The following is a 22,321-nucleotide window of genomic DNA, read 5'->3' as shown; positions in this document are numbered from 1 at the left end:
ATGCAAATTCTAAAGAGAATTTGTCTCCCCCAAGAAATGCAAACTGAACTAATTAAGCAGTTTTGTAGGGGGATTTAGCAGAATAAATGGAAACAAAAACACAAAAAAAACCAAGATATTACATTTCACTCAGAATGTGACACCATCCATGAAAGCACGTCAGCCAACACATCCGAAATATCCCATTATCTAGATCCAAGGAGTAAAAGAAAGTGGCACCTTAAACGTTATTAGGCCAATAACTTATTGACAGCTCCCCCAAACCTCCTGGGCACACATGGCTTCCTCTCCACCGTCCGCGCAGCGCAATAATTACACCTCCCATAGAAAAAGGTTAAGAGTGGACACTGCCAAATCCGTGCCACCAACGTCCCTAAAAACTCATGTGCCAAACATCCGAAGAATGGAGGATACTGGTAGAATATGGCTGCTCCACATCACCCAAGCAGGTACAGCTGGCTGCCAACGGCTTGTAGATCAGTTTTGCAAATATAAAGTCTGTATCGGAGGTCCTGTTACATATTCAGCCTCGCCCAGAGGAGGGAAGGCAACAGCTGGTATAATGGTGACAAGTGCTTGTAACACAATCCCATGTCTCACATGCCAATGCCTGAATGCCTCATATAACCCATTCAACACCCGTCTCACAGCGTAACGAAAAGGCAGAATCCAGGCCACAAGCCACCTTTCACCTCAATGCTTCAGATTCTTCTTATGAATTGTAGGACTTGGGTTTTTATTTTTAATTAAATTTGTGTAACTACATGTCCTAATGGTTTGAAGACTACTTCAGTTTTGGTTGTAACAAACAAGTAAATATGTTATTTCATTGCTACACTGCACACAACATTAATTATTTGTTCCCTAATGATAACCCACGCTATTCTCCCTGCAATCGGGAATAAAAATAGAAGAGTATATCCCGGTAAGGATAAAAATGTATACTTTAAAATAAAATATTTCAGATGAATCAAAGGGAATTGGTCAGCAGTGGTTTGCATTGTAGTCTGAGGACAGCATGAGGTAGGGGTTAAAACACCTAACTCAACGATGTGTCACTTATCAAGCTGTGGTGTTGTTTATTTACAATTAAGCTAGTCACAGCAATAATAATGTCCTAGTGATAAAACCTTGTTTGTGCCAAGTTGTCCGATCACGCCCCGTGATAAGCAGCCCATTGTTAATAGACTATGTATGTACATAGCCTGGTGTGGGCGGGGTTAGCTTTCTCAGCTCTACTGCATTCTGCAAAGGTGGACAGTCCCTTTAAGGCTTTATCTCCACATAGAAGTAAAATACTACAAAAAAAAAAGGTTTTTACATCGGCCCTATTTTACTACTAGGTCTCCTTTAATATCATTTTTTTTTAAAATTGATTATACTATTGAGGATCTTTAATAAAATGAAGCTAAATATTGGAACTTGGGAGATCACTATATTAGTTTGGGGGACTTTATTTTAACAGCAACTAATGGAGCGCTTTCCGTGCTTCCATGATGATAAATCCTCTAAATAGATGATGCTTACTTCAATCTTGGCAGCCAAGACACTGAGTGATATGGCATTGCTGATTCAGTGGCACAGAGTGGCATCATATTGCTTCCCCTCCCTTCATATACTGCAGCGCATAACAGCAATATGTATCTATGTAACCTTTAGAAGACTGGAGGACTTCGCTGGAAAAGGTTAAGATAGCAGAAGAAAGCGCACCAAGAATAAAAGCAATCAAAATATATTAAAAATCAGGGCTACAAACAGGGATACGGGGTGACATTCAGCAAGAGCAATGTTACCCATTATATTTCCTTCAAAACATATTAAATGAAGCTTAAACAGATCAGACTTGGTGATGACCAACTCCAAAGTCATCAAAATCGTTCACAAACTCAGACACAGTCCTGTACTACTTTCAATATACAGTTAGGTCCAGAAATTTGGTCAGTGACACATATTCAAGATACTGCTATATCATCAATATGGGCTTAAAGTGCAGACTCTCCTCTTTACTTTGGAGGTTAATCACATTCTAATTGGAGTGAGGGTTTAGGAATTACAGCTCTTTAATATGTATCTGCCTCTTTTTCAAGGGGCAAAAGATATTGAACAGTTATCAACGCAATGGGCTGCTTGGGCTATTCCCTCGTTAATCCATCATCAATAAAGCAGGTAAAAGGTCTGAAGGTGATTCCAGATGTGACATTTGCATTTGGAAGCTGTTGCTGAGAACCCACAACATGTGGCTAAAGGATCTCTCAATGGAAGAGAAACAGACAATCAGTAGGCTGAAAAAAAAAATATCAGACAAATAGAAATGTTAGGAGTGGCCAAGTCAACAACTTGGTACAAACTGCAAATTTAAGACTGCACTTTTGAGTTTAGAAACTCAAAAGGCCTGGACTTCCACGGAAGAGAACAGTGGTTGATTGCACAATCCTTTCCAGGGTGAAGAAAAACCCCTTCACAACAACTACAGTCTAAGTCTACCATAAAGAGAAGACTTCATGAGAACAAATACAGAGGATTTGCTACAAGGTATAAACCATTAAGCAGCCTTAAAAATAGGCCAGTTCTGGAAAAGCATGCTTTGGACAGATGAAACTAAGATCAACCTGTACCAGAATGATGTGAAGTAGAAAACATGAGGAGAAGGCTTGGAACGGCTCATGATCCAAAGCACACCACATCCTCTTTAAAACATGGTGGAGGCAGTGTGATGACATGGGCAGGCAGGGCTTCCCATGGAACTGGGTCACTAATGTTTATTGATGATGTGACTTAATACAGAAGCAGCCGGATGAATTCTGAAGTGTACAGTGCGATACTTTCTGCTCAGATTCAACCAAATGTAGCATGATTGATTGGACGGCGCTTCATAGTACAGATGGACAATGATCCAAAACATATTGTGAACCCAGGAATTTAAGGCAAAGAAGTGGAATATTCTGCAATGGCCGAGTCATTTACCAGATTTCAACTATTGAGAATGCATTTCAAATGCTTAAGCCAAAACTTAAAAGCAGAAAAACCCACAAACAAGAAACTGTCAGCTGTAGTAAAGGAGGAAACCCAGCATTTGGTGACATCCATGCCTTCCAGACTTCGGGAAGTCATTGCCTGCAGAGGATTAAAAATTTACATTTTATTATGGCTAAGCTCATTTATCCAATACTTTTGAGCCCCTGAAATGAGGAGGCTTTGTAGAAAAAAATGCTTGCAATTCCTCCATGTTTCACAGGTTATTTTTATACAATCCCTTTAATTCAACCTGAAAGTCACACGTCTGGACCCCGAGAGTGTCATAGGCTATGTTGTGAAGCGAAATTTTAACCCCACACGTTCCAATTCACCAAACAATTTTGCCCCTATCTACATAATGGGGAAAAAGTGTATGTATTGGCATCTGCACCGTCGCAGCTACAGCCACAAAATTTTGCACAGTCACACGTCTGGACCCCGAGAGCGTCATAGGCCATGTTGTGAGGTAAAATTTTAACCCCGCGCGTTCCAATTCACCAAACAATTTTGCCTCTATCTACATAATGGGGAAAAAGTGAAAGGAAAAGTGTTGGAGGCAAATTGACAGCTGCCAGATGTGAACAAGGGGGACTGAAAGAATGAGAGTGATGGCGCCAAAGAGTATATACTGTACAGTTGCTAAGGTGGGGCCCTGACATGGGATACTCACCAGACACGGGGATATGAACACACACACAAAATGCACCACACACTACCACGTGCTTCAACACATATACCACCCTCAGCACACATACACCAACCTCGCCACATAAAATTCGAAACACAAAAGTCGCCACTCAAAACTCACCACGCTGTCCCAGAGCTGTTTAAAAGATGAAAAGTGAGCTGTGATTGGTTGCAATCAGCAACAGTTTTCTTTGTAGACAGTTGTGGTAACTGAGGCCTATTATTCTTCTTATCATTTCTATGGTGCTATCCTCCTTCTGTAAAGCTGGAAATAACACAATTTATTACCGTGCCAACACAGACCACCCTCTGACACAGACTGCAGGGGGAGCCCAGTATCACACAGAATAGGATTAGATACACGGCTCAGCAGTCAGTATCACACAGGAGAGGATTAGATACACTTCTCAGCAGTCAGTATCACACAGGATAGGATTAGATACACGGTTCAGCAGACTGTATCACAGGATAGGATTAGATACACAGCTCAGCAGTCAGTATCACACGGATAGGATAAGATGCACGTTTTTTTATGTGCAATATAATCATTATAATTTGTTATAACTAACCACAGTTGGTTACTATGCCCAGGCAACGCCGGGCTCTTCAGCTAGTTTTAAATAAAAATAGTGGCATGCAGAGGCGACATCACGAAGATTCGATCACTATCGAAATATCTCTGGACCTAACTGTAGTTGCCCAATATGACTAAATTCAGTAAAAACATAAGCCGTTTCTAAATCCTTATCATACTCATGAAGCCCACATTATCCAGCTGCGCGGGTTATAATCAATATTCAAAGGAGGAATAGTTCAGCATAATAAAAGGAAAGTTATAATAAAAGGAAAGTTAGAACACAATGAACCAGTGAGATAACAAATGTTTTATTCTAGGTAAAGATTCCACAATTCCATGTGGACCCTTATACTGTTGTCATGTAATCTGCATCTACTTGTCATGTGAATGCTGGTAAGAGGGTGAGAATGCAAGGAACATGTGTTTTCTGGATTTAGTAAAAGTCATTCTGAAAGTGAACCTACGCTGTTAAAGGAAATTTCAGAAAATTCCATAAAGTGTCAATTTAGCTCATTCCACAAGTCTGTACCAGGTATAGTACACAGTGGAGAAAATCTCAAAAAAATGGAATTCAGACAGAACCCCCGATGGAGCTATAAAGTACAGTTACACAAATGGACTTCAAAGAATCTGCTTTTTTTCTAGGAGTGTCTGTCTTTTCAGACAGGTACAAGTATGTAGTAGACTACCTTGAAACATTTCCAGAGTCCACTTGAACTTCATTTCTCTCATTGTAGTCTATGGTCCCATCAGGGGTTCTATTTGGATCCTGATTTTTGGAGATTCTGATGGAACACCTGATGATAGGGGCAAAACTAAATGTGAAGAAAGTGGTCAGATATAAATTTACATTTTATTGAGCAAGTGACAGGTCCTCTTTAACTACCCTGTGACAATCTTGGACCTCCCGTATTCTGCCGCTCTTTTCTAGTTTGCGCTGCAGCACTCCATTGTAGGAGATATTCACAACTGTTGCTTATACAGTGCAATATGTGATATCTCTGCTGGCAGACCAAGTGGGCGTTTCTTCAGAGTCTTCTCTGGGGCGTGCGCTTTCACCACTCCCTTCCAGAGGTTGTCAATATCAGCTCAGCCGATGATCAAGCAGTCTTTCAGTTTCAGATGCTGCAAAACTGTGAATGGCAGTGTCTGGGAGGGAGGAGGGGGGTGAAATCCCACACTTGCACAATTTATATCGGGGAGCCGCGCTTGCGCAGTGTAGATCGGAGAGACGCACATGCGCTGTGACGAGCGGCTCACCATACTTGTGCCGTGATGAGCGGCTCTGGCGTATGCGCACACAGTCAGTGAAGCTGGGTACTACTGTCATGTTCTTGATGTTTTTCTTGGGGAGTAGCCCCTAGACCTAAACTGTAAAAGAATTCCAGCTGACACTGAGCACAGAGTGAGCTAGCTAGTCGTTATTGCGGTGACGCCACTGGGAAGAGGAGAAGACTGGCGATGGACACTGGAGAAAGTGGTGGTAGGAAAGTATATTAATACGCTCACCATATATTACATACACACATTATTATTATTATTTATATAGCACCATTGATTCCACGGTGCTGTACATGAGAAGGGGTTACATACAAGTTACAGATATCACTTACAGTAAACAAACTAATGACAGACTGATAGAGGGGAGAGGACCCTGCCCTTTCGGGCTTACACGCTACAGGATGGTGGGTTGCAGCAGTTCCGGTGTTGGTTGAGGTGATATCACCGGTAGTGGTGAGAGAGAAGGTGGTAGCGGGGTCATTGCAGGCTGTAGGCTTTCTTGAAGAGGTGGGTTATATATATCTTCTTTAAGTAACTTAAATGATGAAAGATTTATCTGGATCATAAAAGTCACACACTGCCACAATTTGGATTTCTTCACATTGGCATGGCCAAAATCCCAATATGTTTAATTGCGGTTTTATTTTTAGGCCACCATCTCAGTGTCTAAACTCTTTCCACTGCCAATCACAGATATGTTGTGATGCACTGTGGTATCAGATGAGCATGCAATCCAACAGTCAACTAAAGTACTTAATCACAATTAAAGGGAACCTGTTTTGTTGAAAATGCTATCTAGTCTGCTGGCAGGATATAACAGAAGTAGAAGCTGATCAGATTGATACCCGTTTTTGAGGGGAAAAAAAGTTTCAGCACAACTTTTATTTTCTTCATTGAAATCCATGGTGTTTTTAAAGGAGTCCAGTGGGAGGTGGTATTCATTAATCTTCCCTGTATAGATAGCTGGCAATCACTGAGTAGGACTCAGGCATACAAATATACAGGATTTCGTTGAATAAAATACAAATTATACTGAATCTTTTCCAACATATATACCGTATATCATTCTGCTAAGCTTCTTCTCTATATGGCGCTGTCCACAGACTGCAGGTACACTGCGACCGATTCCCTTTAAGTTTTATGCAGCTAGATAAAAATGATGATTTTAAAATATACATACTATAATGATTGCTTCCTACTCCTCTGTACTAGGGGAATATCTTCCCATATGACTGATAAGAGGACGGCATGTGGTAAAAGCACAGAACGGTACAAATTTTGATCCGCAGCTGTAACATTGTGACCTTGTGGCTCACGGAATGAATGCCAGCAATCATGGAGCTGACCTGCCACTGACTTCAGCCAGGTTGTCCCAGACACACAATGGCACTGCATGATATCTCAGACAAGGTTCATGCCATATGTCTACTACAGGAGGCCGAAACTAATGCTTATCTCCATAGGTAATCGGCAGTTATATTAGTGCTTTACGTCTATGATGTCCTTACCAGTAGGTGCACCATGCTGAGGTAGCTCCTGAACCAAAGCTGGATCCACTAATGATCATTAGAGACAGAACCGCTGCTGGTCCACAGTGAGAGGACTGTGCTCTGTCTCTGTTACCTCCCTATATAGAGTCAAACAACAATCCTGTCTCCTCCTCGTAGACAGTCACCGAGCTTGGGAACCTTTAATCCCCGCTATAGACTCATGGGAATTGACTGGCAGGTCACCAAGGCTGGATTAGTGTAGAGACAACAGTATCCTCTCTGCTGACATTATAAACGTAGTATCTATTTGCAACCACCAGGTGGAGCAATTGTCTATGGAATGAATAAAAAGCAAATAACTCCGCAATGACAAGAGCTGTACTCGAGCTGTACTGGGGCTGTACTCCACACTTCTCACAATATCTTCAAACTCAAAGATCGGTATTTACATCAGAAAAATGAAAAAGTTATCTTTTATACTCCTACATGTCTTCAGCTCATTCCCGAATGAATTGTTTGCCTTCTATAGCCTCAGTGCGGCACTGCCTGCAGAATGAATTAACTGAGAAACAGTCAGTGAGCTCATTCTGACTGCAACCCTTTGTTCTGTGCTTTTCTGGGCTCCTCTCAGCTAAATTATGACCATAGACTATATCAAAATCAAAGGTGCGGGGAAGCAAAGAACCTGTAAATGCCAAAATCTTTGATGAAACTGAATTGCCAAAAGTGATTTTTAGCCCCAAATACATGAACAAATTAGCCCAAAAAGTGGACAATCCCTTTAAGTCCACAAAAAGATCTGGATGGTTTTCCTACTTTATTTGACTTAGAAAATTCATTTTCTAAACCCCATTGCACTGGAGAAAGCCCATTACTTTATATACTGTATCCAATAACTGCCATGACTAATAGAACAAATAGTTATATGTCAAAAACACAGCCTGTAAGGCTATGTGCCCATGTTGCTTTTTGAAGCAGAATATTCCTGAGCGGAAACGCACACCCTCTTCCCGGGAAAACGCATGCGTTTTATGAAGCGCTTTTGTAAGCGTTTTATGAAGCGCTTTTGTTAAGCGTTTTAGCATGCGTTGTCCTAAGCATTTTTGCAATACAATTGTATGTATGCGGAAACACACGCGTTTCCGCAAAATAATGAACATGCTGCGTTTTTTTCTGCTAAGCGTTTCCGCAGCAGAAAAAAACGCACCATTAGCACAACATGTGCGGATTCAATTATGAGGATGGGATGCTTTTCTTAAGCGTTTCTGCGGAAGAAACGCGCGTCTAAAAGCACTGCGGAAACGCTTAAAAATAAGCAATGTGGACACACAGCCTTAACCCCTTAAGCCGCAAGGGTGGTTTGCACGTTCATGACCGGGCCAATTTTTACAATTCTGACCACTGTCCCTTTATGAGGTAATAACTCTGGAACGCTTCCATGGATCCTGGTGATTCTGACAATGTTTTCTCGTGACATATTGTACTTCATGGTAGTGGTAAAATTTCATTCCTATAACTTGCGTCTATTTGTGAAAAAAAATGGAAATTTGTCAAAAATTTTGAAAATTTCGCAATTTTCCAACTTTGAATTTTTATGCCCTTAAATCACAGCGATACGGCACACAAAAAACTTAATAAATAACATTTCCCACATGTTTACTTTACATCAGCACAATTTTGGAACCAAAATTTTTTTTGTTAGGAAGTTATAAGGGTTAAAAATTGACCAGCGATTTCTCATTTTTGCAACACCATTTTATTTTTACGGACCACATCACATTTGAAGCCACTCTGAGGGGTCTATATGATAGAAAATGCCCAAAAGTGACACCATTCTAAAAACTGCACCCCTTAAGGTGCTGAAAACCACATTCAAGAAGTTTATTAACCCTTTAGGTGCATCACAGGAATTTTTTGAATATTTAAAAAAAAAAATGAACATTTAACTTTTTTTCACAAAAAAAATACTTCAGGTTCAATTTTTTTTATTTTACCAAGGGTAACAGGAGAAATTGGACTGCAAAAGTTATTGTGCAATTTGTCCTGAGTACGCCGATACCTGATATGTGGGGGGGAACCACTGTTTCGGCGCATGGCTGAGCTCAGAAGGGAAGGAGCGCCGTTTGACTTTTTCAATGCAAAATTGGCTGGAATTCAGATCGGACGCCATGTCACGTTTGGAGAGCCCCTGATGTGCCTAAACAGTGGAAACCCCCCACAGGTAACCCCATTTTGGAAACTAGACCCCCCCAAGGAACTTATCTAGATATGTGGTGAGCACTTTGACCCCTCCAGTGCTTCACAGTTTATAACGCCCGGGCGTGAAAATTAAAAAAAAAAAAAAAAAAAAAATATCGTATTTTTTCCACAAACATGATCTTTTAGTCACCAATTTTTTTATTTTCCCAAGGGTAACAGGAGAAATTGGACCCCAAAAGTTGTTGTCCAATTTGTCCTGAGTAGGCTGATACCCTACATGTGGGGGTAAAACACTGGGCGCATGGCAGAGCTTGGAAGGGAAGGAGCACCATTTGACTTTTTCAACTCAGAATTGGCTGGAATTGAGATCAGACGCCATGTTGCATTTGGAGAACAACTGATGTGCCCAAACAGTGGAAACCCCCCAATTCTAACTCCAACCCTAACCCCAACACACCCCTAACCCTAATCTCAGCCCTAACCCTAGCCCTAATGGGAAAATGGAAATAAATACATTTTCTTTTAATTTTATTATTTTTCCCTAACTAAGGGGGTGATAACGGGGGGTTTGATTTACTATTTATGGCGGTTTTTATTTATGGCAGCTGTCACACGCTAAAAGACGCTTATTATTGTAAAAATAGTTTTTGCATCACCACATATTGAGAGCTATAATTTTTCCGTATTTTGACCCACCAAGTCATGTGAGGTCTTATTTTTTGCGGGACGAGTTGACGTTTTTATTGGTACCATTTTCGGGCACGTGACATTTTTTGATCGCTTTTTATTCCGATTTTTGGGACGCAGAATGAACAAAAATCAACGTTTCATGAATTTCTTTTGGGGGGTGCGTTTACACCGTTCTGCGTGCGATAAAATTGATAAAGCGGCTTTATTCTTCGGGTCAGTACGGTTACAGCGATACCTCATTTAGGTCGTTTATGTTTTGTCGGTTTTATGCAATGAAAACTATTTTATATAAAAAATAATTATTTTTGCATCGCTTTATTCTGCGAGCTATAACTTTTATATATTTTTTCGCTGATGATGCTGTATGGCGGCTCGTTTTTTGCAGGACAAGATGACATTTTCAGCGTTACCATGGATATTTATATGCGTCTTTTTGATCGCGCGTTATTGCACTTTTTGTTCGGTGGTATGATAATAAATCATTATTGTTTGCTTTGTTTTTTATTTTTTAAGGGGTTCACTAAAGGGGTTAACTAATGGGAGAGTTTTATAGGGCATGTCGTTACGGACGCGGTGATACCAAATATGTGTACTTTTATTTGTTTTTTTTTTTATTTCCAAAAAAATGAATTTATTGGGGGAATATTTTTTTTTCCAATTTATTTGGTGATTTTTTTTTTTTTAATTATTTCCCTTCTTTTTTTTTTTTTTTTAAACTTTATTACATTGTCCCAGGTGGGACATCACTGTCCTGTGACAGATCGCTGATCTGTCACATCACAGATCACTGTGACAGATCAGTGATCTGTCACAGGCAGTGCAGCAGGCTTCCCCGTGCCTGCACTTTGCAGGCACTGAGGAAGCCGGCTTCCTGCAGGCCCCCGAAGGTCCCCGTCGCCATCTTGGATTCGGGGGCATGCAGGGAAGGAGCCCCCCGCAGCAGCGCTGCACATTGCGCTGCCGTGGGAGGGCTCAGGGAAGCACGGAGGGAGCCCCCTCCCTGCCGATGCTTCCCTTTAATCCCCGGTACACCGCGATCGTGTTTGATCGCGGTGTGCAAGGGGTTAACGCATCGAGGGTGGTCTGTGACCGCCCCTGACACATTGTGCCGGGTGTCAGCTGTGATAATCAGCTGACACCCGGCCGCGATCAGCAGCGCTCACCACGTGGGCGCCGCTGATCGCTATGACGTACTATCCCGTCCCTGGGAATTAAGTCCCAGGGCACATGGACAGGATAGTACGTCATATGGGATTAAGGGGCTAAAGGGATAAGTTGAGTACATGCTTATCCAATGTAGCAATCAATGGGATCACATTGACCGGATGCCAACCGATTGATCACTTAGATTAGTGAGGGTCCACCTGCTGAGCTTCCCATCAAATGATCTCTGCATTATAAATGGATGGCTAACAGCTGGATTTGCCTCCCAAAATTAGCAGAGCAAAGTGCATGTTTGGCTTTGTCGTGCCCCTCACCTCTCCCTTAGGGCAGTTTCACACGTCCAGATAATTCCGGAACCGGAAAAACCGGTACCGGAGCTGTCCGTGTGCATACGTATGCCATCCGTGTGCTATCCGTATGTCCGTGTGTACCATCCGTGTGCTGTCCGTGTCTTTGAAAAATTTTCAATGTTAACCCTCTGACTTTTAAAAACGCACAGGGATCACACACGGACAGCACACGGACAGCATCCGTGTGCGGTACGTGTTTACACGGACCCATTGGCTTATATGGGTCCGTGTGATCCGTGCTGTTGCACAAAAACGGACATGTCAGCGTGTTTTGCACACGGACACACGGTCCGTGAAATCACGCTGACATCTGCATAGACACATTCATTCGAATGTGTCTATGTGTGTCAGTGTCTCCGGTACGTGAGAAAACTGTCACTACACGTACCGGAGACACTGACGTGTGAAACTGCCCTTAAATAGCATATGTAACCACACCATCAAGGAAACAGAACATAAAAGCAGAACACCTAACAAGACATTCAGTGATAAAGGTATGCTGGCTATTTCAGTAGGTGTCAAGTGCACGCTACTACTATAAAAGCACCAATACAACAAATACTACTACCATGCAGCGACCACATGAAGGTCAGATACTATGTCTGCACAGGCAAATTATCAGGCCGAAAAATAAAGAAGAGAATTCCCTCGTGTGATGACGGTCATGTCAATTCAGCCAATAGCTAGAGCTGTCACTCAAGAGCAGAGGGAAAGGGCTATAGCAGATCCAGGGCAAAGAGTTCAACGGGAAGGAACACTCCCTTACATTTCCCATTGCAAAAAATATAACTGATTAAAACTTTATATAATTTAATCCACTAGTATGACCAGGGATTACTTACCTGCCTTACTTCTCACCCATTTACACACACACACACGTCACTCGTCTCTGACATTAAATACATGCCCAACACACATCAGTCACACAGATACATCACACACGTGTCACTCACACATTAAATGCATGCCAAAACACATGTAACACACACACATTAGACACCAAGCAAACACACATCACTGGATACACAATTCAGTCTGGAAAACAGATACACTACAAACTGCAATTGACCCTGCCGGTTACTGTACAGACTAGAGATCCTGACCTCGCAGTTCCCAGAGGTTCCTGTGTGAGCCGATATAGCGCAAACCACAGACTAGATGATGGCAACTCAGACCTATATTTTGTCATTTTTTACATTTAAAAATTCCAAAAACGAAAATGGGAAGATGCAAAAGTTTGAGCAAACTGCATGGTTAATACCTAGCAGCACCCCCTTTTGCAAGTATCACAGCTTGTAAATGCTTTTTGTAGCCAGCCAAGAGTCTTTCAATTCTTGTTTGAGGGATTTTCATCTATTCTTCCTTGGAAAATTCTTCTAATTCTGAGAGATTCCTGGGTCATCTTGCATGCACTGCTATTTTGAGGTCTAGCCAAAGATTTTCAATGGAGTTCAGATCAGGGGACTGAGGGCCGTCGCAATATCTCGAGCTTTCGCCTTTTGAGGTAGTCTGTTGTGGATTTTGATGTGTGTTTAGGATCATTATCCATTTGCAGAAGCCATCCTCTTTTTCATCTTGAGCTTTTTTTGTACAGATGGTGTTGTTTGCAACAAGAATTTGTTGAAATTTCATTGAATCCATTCTTCTCTCTACCCGTGAAATATTCCCCGTGCCATTGGCTGCAACACAACCCCAAAGCATGATTGATCCACCCCCATGCTTAATGATTGTTGAGATGCTCTTTTCCTGAATTTGTGCTCTTTTTATTCCACACATACCTTTGATTATTGTGGCCAAATTGTTCTATTTTAACCTCATCAGTCCACAGGACTAGCTTCCAAAATGTATCAATTTAGATGTTCTTTTGCATACTTCTGATACTGAATTTTATGGTGAGGATGCAGGAGAGGTTTTCTTCTGATGACTCTTCCATGAACGCCATATTTGTGCAGGTGTCTCTGAACAGTAGAACAATGGACCACAACTCCAGAGTCTTCTACATATTTCTAAAGGCCTTTTGCATTCAAGCAGTGATTTTGATTTGTCTCTCTAGCAATTCCATGGGCAGCTCTCACTTCTTATAGCCTTCTCCTGGTTCTGGGCCTCCACCATTTTCAGAGTGCTAGGTAGCTGCTTAGAAGTACCCATTTCATCTGTTTTTTGGTACAAGGTTAGAGGAGGCCGGGTTTTTATAAAGATGGGAAATTTGCATCACCTGGCCTTTCCTAACGATGATAGTAAACAAGTCATAACCCTAACAGGCTAATTAAGGTCTGAAACCTTGGTCAAAGTTATCTGAGCAAACAAACCTCCAAGGGTGCCCAAACCTTTGTATTTTCTTTTTTGTATTTTTTAAAAATCTAAAAAAAAGTCAATATATGTTTTCTTTTGTTAAAATAGAAAGGAAAGTCTTACTCACCAGTTAACGGTATTTTTCGGAGTCCATGACAGCACCACCTGAGACGGGATCCACCCTTTAGGAACAGGAAACCCACAGATACAAAATGGGTGGCACCTCTCCCACGCATCAGTTGGATTACAGAGCACAGAGGACCACCATGGTTAATAGCATAACTTATCCATAATACTATACACAATTTAAATTACCCGTGTACGTATATAAGAGGAAGAAGTGCACACCCAAATTAAACTAAAGGGAGGGAATATACGGGTGTTGTCATGGACTCCGAAAAATACCGTTAACCGGTGAGTAACTAAGACTTTATTCGGTCGTCCATGACAGCACCACCTGAGAGAATTACAGAGAGTAATAACTACTTTAGGGAGGGACTACAGCCTGCAGCACCCTTATCCCAAAAGAGAGGTCTGTGGAAGCACCCAAGTCTAGCCTATAATGACTATGAAAGGTGTTCGGAGAGGACCAAGTAGCCGCCTTACATATCTGGTCGATGGAGACTACTGATCTCTCGGCCCACGAGGTCGCCATGGCTCTGGTGGAATGTGCCCTCAGCTTCCCGGGTGGCGACCTGCCTTTTGAGGTGTATGCTAAGGCAATCGCTTCTCTAATCCACCTGGCTAGTGTATTCTTTGATACTCTATAACCTTTCCTCGGGCCTTGGTGGGAAATAAACAGGGCATCATCTTTCTTCCAAGGATCGGTAGCTGCCACATATTCTATAAGGCACTTCCTAACATCCAGGGTATGTAGTTTCTCTTCCTTCTTATTAGCCGGATTAGGGAGGAAGGATGGAAGGACTACTTCCTGAGTCCTATGAAAGTTAGAAACCACCTTAGGTAAATACGCTGGATCAGGTGTGAGTATTACCCTATCATTTTTAATCTGTATATAAGGAGGACGCCTAGATAATGCCTGGATGCCGCTAACTCTGCGAGCTGAGGTTAGAGCTACCAGGAAAGCTACTTTGAGGGACAGTTTTTTTATGGAAGCTGATGAAATAGGTTCGAATGGAGCTTCCGTCATGGCCGTGAGGACTAGATTCAAGTCCCATGGCATGAATCCATCCTTCACTACCGGCCTGGATCTTCCTGCTGCTTTAATGAACCTACTGATCCAGTAATTACCCGCGATGTTGCAGCTAAAGAGGGCCCCTAAGGCTGCTACTTGTACTTTAAGGGTACTAGTGGAAAGCCCCATGTCCAGACCTTTCTGAAGAAATTCTAAGATCTGATTTATAGGTGTTGAACCCCCAGCGATTATTCCCGAGCTCTGAAGGAATTTCTTCCAAATTCTAACATAGATTTTGGTAGTAATGGCCTTTCTACTTTTAAGAAGGGTATTAATTAAGTCTGGGGAGAAGCCTTTATCTTTTAAGAGTGCCCGCTCAAACTCCACGCCGTCAGATGTAGGCCAGCCACCTGAGGATGGAAGACTGGGCCCTGGGATAGGAGATCCGGGATGTCCGGAAGAACCCAAGGATCGGACACCGACATGGTCCTGAGGCAAGAAAACCAAGTCCTCCTGGGCCAAAATGGGGCGATGACTATAACCCTTGCTCTGTCTTTCCTGATCTTTCTCAACACCAAGGGTAGTAGCGATAGGGGCCTTATTGTTTTAACTATACACTCATACACTTCAAATTTATGTTAAGGACATATAACTCTGCCCTTCACCTCGCCAAACAGACCTACTTCACCACCCTGATCTCCTCACTATCCCAACAACCCCAAGAAACTTTTTGACACCTTTCACTCCCTCCTCAGGCCAAAAGCACAAGCCCCTATCAGACATTTGCGCTGATGACCTTGCCTCCCACTTTATAGAGAAAATAGACAATATCGTCAGGAAATCCGCTCCCAATCACCAAATTCAGTGACTCCCATCCCTCCCTGCATTCCCCCTGGCTCACTCTCCACATTCGATCCCATCACAGAAGAAGAAGTCTCCAGGCTCCTCTCCTCTTCTCGTCCGACTACATGCACACATCTCCTCCAGTCTCTCTCCCCAGTCGTCACAACTCACCTAACTACAATCTTTAATCTCTCCCTCTCCTCTGGCATTTTCCCCTCCTCCTTCAAACACTCTATCATTACTCCATTACTAAAGAAACCCACCCTTGACCCATCCTGCACAAACAACTACAGACCAGTCTCCAATCTCCCCTTCATCTCTAAACTCTTGGAGCGCCTGATATACTCACGCCTTACCCGTTACCTCTCAACTCACTCCCTCCTAGACCCTTCACAGTCCGGTTTCCGCCCCCTACATTCGACAGAAACTACACTCATCAAAGTGACCAATGACCTTCTGACAGCAAAACGTAATGGTGACCACTCTCTGCTCATTCTTCTCGACCTTTCTGCAGCTTTCGACACTGTTGACCATCCTCTCCTACTCTCTAGGCTCCAGTCACTAGGCATTAAGGACATTGCTCTTTCCAGGTTCTCCTCCTATCTTTCCGACCGCTCCTTCAGTGTTCTGTTTTCTGGCTCCACTTCATCTCCTCTTCCTCTCACTGTTGGGGTACCTCAGGGCTCAGTCCTTGGCCCCCTTCTCTTCTCTCTCTATACGGCCCCAATTGGACAGACCATCAGCAGATTTGGCTTTCAGTACCATCTTTATGCTGATGACACACAACTGTACACATCATCCCCTGACCTTACCTCCGCTGTACTACAGAACGCCACTGACTGTCTGTCTGCAGTCTCCAACATCATGTCTGCTCTCTATCTGAAACTCAACCTCTCCAAAACTAAACTTCTTCTGCTCCCACCATCTACCAACCTCCCTAAATCTGACATTTCCCTCTCTGTGGGTGGCACCATAATAACACCCCGACAGCAGGCGCGCTGTCTGGGTGTTATGTTCGACTCCGATCTCTCCTTCACCTCCCATATACAATCTCTTGCCCGCTCATGCCGCTTACACCTAAAGAACATCTCTAGAATCCGCCCTTTTCTCACCATGGAAACAACAAAAACTCTCACTGTCGCCCTGATCCACTCCCGCCTGGACTACTGTAATGCTCTATTAATTTGCCTCCCTCTCACTCGACTCTCCCCTCTCCAGTCTATCCTTAATGCAGCAGCCAGGGTTGTCCATCTGGCTAATCGTTACTCAGACGCGTCCGCTCTTCGCCAGTCGTTACACTGGCTGCCAATTCATTACAGGGTACAATTCAAAGTACTTGTTCTCACCCACAAAGCTCTCCACAGTGCGGCACCCCCTTACATCTCCTCCCTCATTTCTGTCTATCGGCCTAACCGACCGCTGCGCTCTGCAAATGACTTTCGACTAACCTCTGCCCTAATCCGTATCTCCCACTCCCGACTCCAAGACTTCTCCCGTGCTGCGCCAATCCTCTGGAATGCTCTACCCCAAGATATTAGGATCATCCACAATTTGCATAGTTTTAGGCGCTCGCTCAAAACGCATTTGTTCAGAGCGGCCTATCACATTCAGTAATCAAAGTCATGTTATGTTTGTGTGTGTGTAGCCCATTCACTATCTCCATCTAACCCCCACCCCCTGAAGATGGCTGGACCGTCATTGTAAATACATCATTGTAAATACAAACCTATGCTTTGTATCTCCCCCACCTCATTGTAGATTGTAAGCTCCACAAGCAGGGTCGTCTTATTTCGCTTTAATTATTGTATTGTTAACGTTGTTACTTATGACTGTTGTGTTTGAAACTGTTCAACTGTAAAGCGCTGCGGAATATGTTGGCGCTATATAAATAAAGATTATTATTAAGATTATTATTATTAACTAGTTTGTCCATCTGGTCAAACGGGAAGCAGAAACGGCTCGAGTCTTCCTCCGAAGAAGACAAAGTGGAGGCCGGGGAATCTGAGGAATCATTGTTCCTAGGAGCAACCGAGGACTCCAAACCTGAGAAGCTAACTTCTCTCCCCCTAGAAGAATCCCTTTTTGACAGGGCTTTCATTTCTGTCCTGATTATTTCTCTCAGGCTTGTGGTGAAATCCGGCGTTTCTTCCGCTACCTGTAAGGACGGGGGAGAATGTAAGGGCCTGTCAGTCTATCCCTGGCCCTCGTTCCCTTCCAACCCCTACCGTTTGTCGCACACATGGCTGACATAATCTTTTGGGGTGGCCGTCTGGCAAGAGACAACTACAGAGGGCACATTCCCTGTGCTTCTGTTTTCCCGTAGCTTTCCTACCCTGCGAAAAATACATAAGGGAACACTGCATCAGGGTACATTCACGAAGATCTCTTACCCATGCAGATGAGGCAGGTACCGGATCACGGAGGGAGGCAGGAGGGTCCTTTAGGCTACTTTCACACATCAGGTTTTCGGCGTCAGACGCGATCCGGCGTCGTGCCGGAACGCCGGATCCGGCAAATGTTTAGTAAAACCTGATGTGACGGATCCGGTTTTCTGCCGGATCCGTCTTTTTCTTGACAGACAAAACCGGATCCGTCTCATCCGGTTCATCCATTTTTCTATCCGTTTTTCGACGGATTACGCCGGATCCGGTTTTTAAAATTGACCCTTGTGGCCTTCCGAACGGGATTGGCTACTGGAAAACTATATATAGCATGTTCCTACAGCCCTTCTTTGACAGGTTGTAGAGGACAAAGTGCAGGTTGGAGAGAAGAGCAAGTACTGGCGAAGATGGATGTTGTCATTGGAAATATTTTGAAGAATTTGGCGGATTTTACAGCGGAGGCAAATCGTTTGAGGGCGATTGTTCTGGAGAAGGAGAGAGCGAGACAGCAGCGCATCAGGCATCGTAGACGACGTTTGTGGATCCACCCCATCACAGCCAAGAGAATGACGCGTGGGGTCTATTCTACACTATGCATGGACCTTCGACGAAACCCGGATAAATTTTTTGGATATGTTAGGATGAAAATGGAGAATTTTGATTACTTGGTGGAGCGCATTGCACACCTCATAAGAAAAGCGGACACCTATTGCCGCTTCTCTGTTTCACCCGCAGAGCGTCTGATGGTGACTTTAAGGTAAGCCACATTTATTGGATATGATCGCATCAGAGCACACTTTCACTGCAATCTTGTTGGTGGTAATTTGTATCTCCAAGTGTTATAGGTCAGTTTTGGTATGTAATGCTGTGATTTAAAACTAATTTATTGTTTGTTAATTCCCCACAGATTTCTTGCAACTGGAGAATCCCTTTCGTCACTGCATTTCCAGTACAGACTCGGGATTTCCCCCATATCTGGAATTGTGAAGTACACATGCCGTGCACTGTGGGACTCCTTAGCTGAAGAGTTTTTACCAGAGCCCACAACAGAGAGGTGGATTGAAATTGCTGACAAGTTTCAGATATGTCAGTTTCCAAACTGCTTGGGCGCTGTGGACGGGAAACATATCCGCATTGTAAAGCCAGCTGGATCGGGATCGGAATATTTCAATTACAAGAAATATTTTTCAATTGTCCTCATGGCCATCGCTGACGCGGAATACAAATTTATTGCGGTTGATATTGGGGCCTATGGCCGCTCCAATGACTCTCAAGTTTTCAAACTGTCTGCCATGGGGCGTAAACTGTATGGAAACACCTTCCAGTTCCCACCACCTAGACCGCTGCCGCAAACATCTGGTCCACCTATGCCACTTGTCTGTGTAGGGGATGAAGCCTTCCAGCTGTCAGAACACCTTTTGAAACCGTACTCTAGCAGAGGATTGACAAGATCAAAACGCATTTTTAATTACCGCCTCACAAGAGCAAGAAGAATGGTTGAATGTACCTTTGGTATTCTGACAGCCAAATGGCGGGTCCTATTGACTGCGATCAACCTCAAGACAGAAACTGTGGACGAGGTGATCAAAGCGTGCGTGGTACTCCACAATTTTGTTATCTGCAAGGAACCCATTTCCATTGAGGACACCTCTGAAGAAACCACCTTGCAAGATTACCATGACATTACCACTAGAAGTTCTGTGACGGTTTCAGTAATGAGGGACAATTTTGCACTATACTTTGTCACCTCAAGGCAGAGTACACTGGCAGGATGACAGAGTGTGAAAGATTTGTGCCCTAACCAAACTTGTGTACCTTCTGTACCAACAGTATATACCTTTGCCAACCAAAGTTGGCTATCTTGTCATGGTCTCTATTTTTAGCTTTAGGCCACAGGTGTGTACCTGGTTGTGTTTTATGCAAAGTATTTCACCTTTTAACAAAAGTTGTGTACATTGTTAGGAAATCACCAACAATAAACACAACTTTTTAGGTGAAATACTTTGCTTCAAACACAACCAGGAACACAACTGTGGCAAAAAGCTAAAATTTACCCACAGTTATATACCTAGTTTTGAATACCATTTCACCTTTTAAATACCCTGTATTTAACCTTTTTCGCCACAGAAAGAAATGACAGACAACCAGTGTAAAATAATTTAACTTTTATTGAAAAATGTTTTTTTTAGTAAACTTTTTTAAAATTTTAATAAACTTGTTTAATAAAGCTTTGAAACCATAAAACTGGTCATTTTTATTTAAATACACACATTATAATTCGGTGTAGTGTGTGGTGGAAATACTGCTGTAGGGGCTGCGGGACACTTCGACACTGGGAGTGTGGAGAGAGGACTGGGATCGTGGTGGGGAAGGAACAGTTAGAGGTGAAGGTGTGGAAAAAACTACAGAATGGGTGGACATGTGGGAAGCAGAAGAGGTGGTGTGTGGTGGAGTGGAGGGTTGGGCAGGGACTGTAGGAGCAGATGATGTTGATGGCAAGTTGTATGGGGAAGGAGTTTGGTACGGGGCAGGTTGCTGGAAGTGGGGAGATGTCTGGTACGGGGCAGGTTGCTGGAAGTGGGGAGATGTCTGGTACTGGGGAGGTTGCTGGTACTGGGGAGATGTCTGGTACTGGGGAGGTTGCTGGTACTGGGGAGGTTGCTGGTACTGGGGAGGTTGCTGGTACTGGGGAGGTTGCTGGTACTGGGGAGGTGGATGGTGCTGGGGAGGTGGATGGTGCTGGGGAGGTGGATGGTGCTGGGGAGGTGGATGGTGCTGGGGAGGTGGATGGTGCTGGGGAGGTGGATGGTGCTGGGGAGGTGGATGGTATGTAATAGGAGGGGGAGGATGGAAAGTGGCTGGAGGTGGATGGTATGTAATAGGAGGGGGAGGATGGAAAGTGGCTGGAGGGGGTGTAGATGTAATAGGAGGGGGAGGATGGAAAGTGGCTGGAGGGGGTGTAGATGTAATAGGAGGGGGAGGATGGAAAGTGGCTGGAGGGGGTGTAGATGTAATAGGAGGGGGAGGATGGAAAGTGGCTGGAGGGGGTGCAGGTGGAGGAACTACTGTGGTGGGAGGAGGAGGAGGTTGGGAGGTAACTTGCTGGAGAGCAGCGTGGCATGAATGCATTACATGCATCTGCTGGGCAGGAGAGAGCGTTTCCATGCGCTCCACAACAGACCTGAAAAAGGTGTGGTTTGGCGAAGATCTTGCTTCTGAATGCATGGTTTGCAGAAGTGTCTTATGGTTTGCAGAAGTGTCTTCACCTCCAGAATGCTGGAGTTGATCTGCTGATAGCCTGCGGAGATTTGCTCTGACAAGACTTTTAGACAGTTCTGGAAAGATGCATTCAGATGCAAGAACTCTGGCGCATAAGTCTTTTCCTGACCACTCTGCCGCTGCCGCCCAGTACCCGCAGGTGTACTAGAGGTGGCAGGGGCAGAAGGGTGGGGTAAAGGGAAAGCGATCTCCTCACCAGCAGCTTCATGTAATGTAGGCGGCCACGATGCTCCTGTGCTGGTGGATGGGACAGATGGGTCGAATGTGTGGGAAGGCTGGGAAGGTGCAGATGTACCGGGGCGGTCGAAGTGTCCCTCGGTGCCGGTCTCCTCAGGGATCGCCTCAGAAGGGTCCAATCGTGCCGGCTCCCGAGTGCTGCTCACCGTGCTGTGGAATAAAGAGAAAAAAAAACAATTAAAATACTGACATGGTATGGCCCTGGCTGAAAAAAAAATTTACATCTAACATTTTTTTTTCACATGTGGTGTGTAATATTTACCTTCTGGTGACCATTGTTTCCCGGAGGAACGACAGGGCTTCTGCGTACTTGTACTTGCTCCTGCTTCCTCCAGATCCACTCGGGGCCCGCATCTCTTTATTGAACTCCTTCTTGAAACGATCCCTCACAGACCGCCACCGATTCACAATTCTGTTCCCTGAAACGAGAAAGGAGTGGTTAGTATACAACATCAGTGTTTCCCAAACTCCAGTCCTCATGGTCCCCAGGGGTCATGTTTTCAGGATTTCCATAGTAAATAGAAATCCTGAACACATGATCCGTGGGGACCACGAGGACTGGAGTTCGGGAAACACTGGTTTAAATCAAGCAACCGGTACTGTATATACTTACGCTCTGTAATCTGGGCCCGAACATCGAGGTCCTCCCAGCGGCCCACAAGGAGCGAACAGATTTCCTCCCAGAGTCGTCGGGTAACGAT

General features: G+C 43.9%; 1 protein-coding gene across 4 annotated transcripts in view; it reads right to left on the bottom strand.

The window, feature by feature from the left end:
- The window catches only part of TMCC2 (transmembrane and coiled-coil domain family 2), an 81,303-nt gene that overhangs the window by 32,383 nt on the left and 26,599 nt on the right, over positions 1-22,321 (bottom strand). The window contains exon 1 of one of the 4 annotated variants that reach the window (XM_073587201.1): positions 7,069-7,215. The exons of 2 other annotated variants lie outside the window; for them this stretch is intronic. In XM_073587201.1, the coding sequence (XP_073443302.1) occupies positions 7,069-7,083 (15 nt within the window). In that variant the 5' untranslated portion in view covers positions 7,084-7,215. Of the gene's footprint in view, positions 1-7,068; positions 7,216-22,321 lie in introns of those variants that run through there. One more of the 4 variants, XM_073587200.1, reaches the window with a different exon arrangement.

Source organism: Dendrobates tinctorius, unplaced genomic scaffold (genome assembly GCF_039654945.1).
Source record: "Dendrobates tinctorius isolate UK_male_01 unplaced genomic scaffold, ASM3965494v1 ptg000098l, whole genome shotgun sequence".
In the NCBI taxonomy this organism is placed as follows: Eukaryota; Metazoa; Chordata; class Amphibia; order Anura; family Dendrobatidae; genus Dendrobates; species Dendrobates tinctorius.
Note: the sequence above shows the minus strand (reverse complement) of the source record. Positions and strands in the feature narration are given on the sequence as shown.